This window comes from Cervus canadensis, chromosome 12 (assembly GCF_019320065.1).
Source record: "Cervus canadensis isolate Bull #8, Minnesota chromosome 12, ASM1932006v1, whole genome shotgun sequence".
Lineage (NCBI taxonomy): Eukaryota > Metazoa > Chordata > Mammalia > Artiodactyla > Cervidae > Cervus > Cervus canadensis.
This window is the reverse complement of record NC_057397.1, coordinates 32,288,327-32,292,760: the sequence shown is the minus strand read 5'-3', so window position 1 is coordinate 32,292,760 and position 4,434 is coordinate 32,288,327. Positions and strand designations below refer to the sequence as shown.

The 4,434-nt window shown below is 39.7% G+C and overlaps 1 protein-coding gene across 1 annotated transcript; it reads left to right on the top strand.

Annotated features, from left to right (window-relative positions):
- The first annotated feature begins 2,404 nt into the window (after positions 1-2,404).
- LOC122451131 (U6 snRNA-associated Sm-like protein LSm5) lies at positions 2,405-2,920 on the top strand. The gene has a single exon (XM_043483710.1). The coding sequence runs from the start codon at positions 2,416-2,418 to the stop codon at positions 2,689-2,691; it is 276 nt and encodes a 91-aa protein (XP_043339645.1). The 5' UTR covers positions 2,405-2,415; the 3' UTR covers positions 2,692-2,920.
- The last annotated feature ends 1,514 nt before the right edge of the window (positions 2,921-4,434 follow it).

The window sequence follows — 4,434 nt, the reverse complement described above, 5'->3', positions numbered from 1 at the left end:
GTCTGGATTCAATACCTCGTTGGGGAACTAAGATCCTGCAAGCCTGCAAGCTGTGCTTTGAGGGAAAAAAAAGGATCAGGCTAGCTTAAGAGTTGTGAACACTGCACTTTGGATCATATTGATGGCTACTGCTTTCACCCCATGGATTCCCAATAAAAGCTTATAATTGAAATGGACATAAAAAGCAGTGCCATGTGAATTTTACAAAGCAGCTAATTTGATGTGAAATGGAAATACTTTGAAACTAAAGAGAGAACATAAAAAGTCCATTCAATAAATACATCAGATAATAAAATAGATAATTTCCAGTAACCATTAGGGAGCAATGCTAAAAGAAAAATGAGATGAAGGAGGAAATATTTGGATGGAGTCACAGATGTTCTGTTAAGCACTATGCTATACAGATGATGAAACTGGACTTGATCGGCCAAATCTAATATCAACAAATTCAATGAAAGATAAATGTAAAGGCCTTTGGCTTGTCAAATAAAAGTCAGCCACAGAGGTACAGGGTAGGGGAGATTTAACTTGGCTGCACCTGTGTATTAGCTTTCAGTGGCTGACCAGAGATAGTGTTAAGAAGGAATCTGAGGGGTGGGATGGGGAGGGAAATGGGAGGGAAGTTCAAGAGGGAGGGGGTATATGTATACCTATGGCTGATTCATGTTGAGGTTTAACAGAAAACAACAAAATTCTATAAAGCCATTATCCTTCAAGTAAAAAATAAATAAACTTAATTTAAAAAAAAAAAGAAGAAGGAATCTGAGGACACTGCTGAGTTCCAGGGAACAGTGTGCCATGCTGATCGGCATTGTCTGGTATAGATGCGGGGAACACGTAGGTGGTGAATAACGTTACATAAAATCATGTATGCATTTGAGTGCAATGAAAGTTGCACTTTCACACAATGCAATGTGTCCACAATATGAGTGCCTCAAATCATTTGTCTATGTTAGAGGAAATATAGAGGAGAGAGGTGAAGTGATACCCAGCAGGGGTACTGTGCTCAGTACTGGGTGTTGGACTTTATGAGGGACATCGATGGACTCCCTAGAGAGTGTGGGACCAGGGCACCTGGGATGGTGATGTGATCTGAAACCAAGTCGGAGAAGAATGACTGAAGTGCTAGGGAACGCCTGGGTATGAAAAGAATTGAGAGGATCCCTTACTGTTCTGATTAGAATAGATAGATATAGATATATAGACATGTATAGATAGCTATATAGACATAACTATAACTGCTATGTTGAAAAAGAACTAGGTTTATTCAGAAGGCAGAAATAAGACCAGCAAATTGAAGTTATAAGGACTCAGATTTCCACTTAATTTAAGGAAGGACTCCTTAGTAATTTTATTTTTTGCAATGAAATAGTGAGGCCCCTACTGGTGGAGATGTTTTAACAGTGACCAGATGGGTTAAGAACTTCCCAGGTGGTGCAATGATAAGGAATCCACCCACTAATGCAGGAGACGCAGGAGATACAGGTTTGATCCCTGGGTGGAGAATTAGTGAGTTTTTATTATTCCTGGAATAGGAAATGGTAACCCACTCTAGTATCCTTGCCTGGAAAATCCCATGGATAGAGGAGCCTGGTGGGCTATAGTCAGACACGACTTAGCAACTGAGCAGGCATGCAGATGGCTTAAATTGTCAATTTTTTGAGGATGTTGTAGAACAGACCAGAAGTTTGAATGTCTGAGTCCTCTAAGGTCCTCTGACTCTAAGACAAGGGAGATCGGGGAAATGAGAGAGAGAGGGGAAGGCTGGCTGGCTCTGAATATTCACCCAGGAAGTAAGCTTACTTGGAGGTCTTAATTCCATTGTTCTGGCCTCAGAGACCCAGCACTTCTTACCTGATCGTCAGAAAGCCCAGCCCTGTTTGGGTTGCACTGCTCTCCTGGTCTGCAGCCTCCCTTGTCTCAGCCACGGCTGGGGTTAGTCTGCTTAGATGCCTGGTCCCCAACCCCAGGCTCACCCTGACCCCGACTTTGACCCAGGCCCCTCTGACTGCCCTGAGCTTTCTGCCCAGCAACTCTCTGACAGGAAATGGGCAGATGGGGCAATACGATAGAAGATGGGAAAGCCCTGACCTCTATTACAACTAGAAAAGTTATTATTTAGTTTTTTAAAAAAGCACATCCAAAGTAATGTTTAGTTAATGTGCTGTTTCTGAGATGAAAAGTGATCTCTAATAATGTTTCAGCCTTGACTTTGTCAATATTTTAACCAAAGACTTGGATAAATATAAATGAAGTTTACTTATGAGATTTGTGGATAACATGAAGTTGAAGGGGACAGTAAATATATGGGATCGAAATTCCAAAAGATCATATTGCCTGGCTAGGATAGCAAGTCAGATCTAAGAAAGAAATATAAAAGAGGTTAATATAAATTTTAGCACTTCCGGCGTAGGCATGGCGGCTAACGCGACCACTAGCCCGTCGCAGCTGCTTCCTCTAGAGCTTGTGGACAAGTGTATAGGATCAAGAATTCACATTGTGATAAAGAGTGATAAGGAGATTGTTGGCACACTTCTGGGATTTGATGACTTTGTCAATATGGTATTGGAAGATGTCACTGAATTTGAAATCACACCAGAAGGAAGAAGAATTACTAAACTAGATCAAATTTTGCTAAATGGAAATAATATAACAATGCTGGTTCCTGGAGGAGAAGGACCTGAAGTATGAAAGGATTTCCTTGACTTATGCTAGGTTCTGTTTTGTTTTATAATGACAACAGAATAGAAGTGTTTTTTTTTTACCTTTTAATGTTGGTATTCTGTGAAGCCAAGTTTCCCGTTAAAGGGAAATGCTTTGAAGATGCATTGTAAATGCCCACTTTTGTAAGTTAATCATGATTATATTGGGAAAAGAACAGTTTGTTCTTTGAAGACAAAAACAAATGTGTTTTTGTTAACTGTCATTTTATTTATTGTACTGCAATAACCAGTGAAACAAAGCTTGTAATTACTTTCACTCAAAAAAAAAAAAAAAAAGAGGTTAATATAAATTTTAACACTGGAATTTGAAAGCTCAACTGGACAAAGTTGCATGGGAAAGACTTATAGACAGGCAGTTGTTTTGAGTAATTTGGAGCAGTATGGTCTAATAGAAAATTACAAGCCATAGATATGGAGAAGGAAATGGCAACCCACTCCAGTATTCTTGCCTGGAAAAGGCCATGGACAGAGGAGCCTGGTGGGCTGCAGTCCATGGGGTTACATGACTGAGCCTGTGTGCACGAGGGTGGAGGGAGATGGGTTGGTAGCAATAAACTGGTAGAACTAAAAAAAAGAAAATTACAAACCATAGATATGATTTTACATTTTCCAGTAGATCTAATAATAAAAAGAATCAGACAAAATTAGTTTTGATAATATGTTTTATTGAACCAAATTTATTAAAAATATCCTTTCAACAACTAATCAATATAAAAATTATTGATACCTTGACATTTTTATACAAAATCTTTGAAATCCAGTGTGCATTTTACACTTAGGGCATATCTCAATCCAGAAGTTAAATTCACTGGAAATACTGAATCTGTCCTTAGATTTCATAAGACTTACTGTTGGAAAAGTAGATTCACATATCCAAGTTATTTCAAACATCAGTTCAGTTCAGTGCAGTCACTCAGTCGTGTCCGACTCTTCATGACCCCATGGACTGTACCATGCCAGGCTTCCCTATCCATCACCAACTCCTGAAGCTTGCTCAAACTCATGTCCATCAAGTCAGTGATGCCATCCAACCATCTCATCCTCTGTTGTCCCCTTCTCCTCCTGCCTTCAATCTTTCCCAGCATCATGGTCTTTTCAAATGAGTCAGTTCTTCACATCAGGGAGCCAAAGTATTGGAGTTTCAGCTTTAGCATCAGTCCATCCAATGAATATTCAGGACTGATTTCCTTTAGGATGGACTGGTTGGATCTCCTTGTAGTCCAAAGGATGCTCAAGAGTCTTCTCCAGCACCACAGTTCAAAAGCATCAATTCTTCGTCTCTCAGCTTTCTTTATAGTCCAACTCTCCCATCCATACATGACTACTGGGAAAACCATAGCTTTGACTAGATGGACCTTTGTTGGCAAAGTAATGTCTCTGCTTTTTAATATGCTATCTGGATTGGTCATAACTTTTCTTCCAAGGAGTAAGCGTCTTTTAATTTCATGGCCGCAGTCACCATCTGCAGTGATTTTGGAACCCCCCCAAAATAAAGTCTCTCACTATTTCCATTGTTTCCCCATCTATTTGCCATGAAGTGATGGGACTGGATACCATGATCCTAGTTTTCTGAATGTTGAGTTTTAAGCCAACTTTTTCACTCTCCTCTTTCACTTTGATCAAGAGACTCTTTAGTTCCTCTTTGCTTTCTGCCATAAGGGTGGTGTCATCTGCATATCTGAGGTTATTGATATTTCTCAATATCAATATC

Bases quoted from the DNA above. Each gene is read 5' to 3' on its own strand.
- LOC122451131 (XM_043483710.1), top strand. From the start codon at position 2,416: ATGGCGGCTAACGCGACCACTAGCCCGTCGCAGCTGCTTCCTCTAGAG.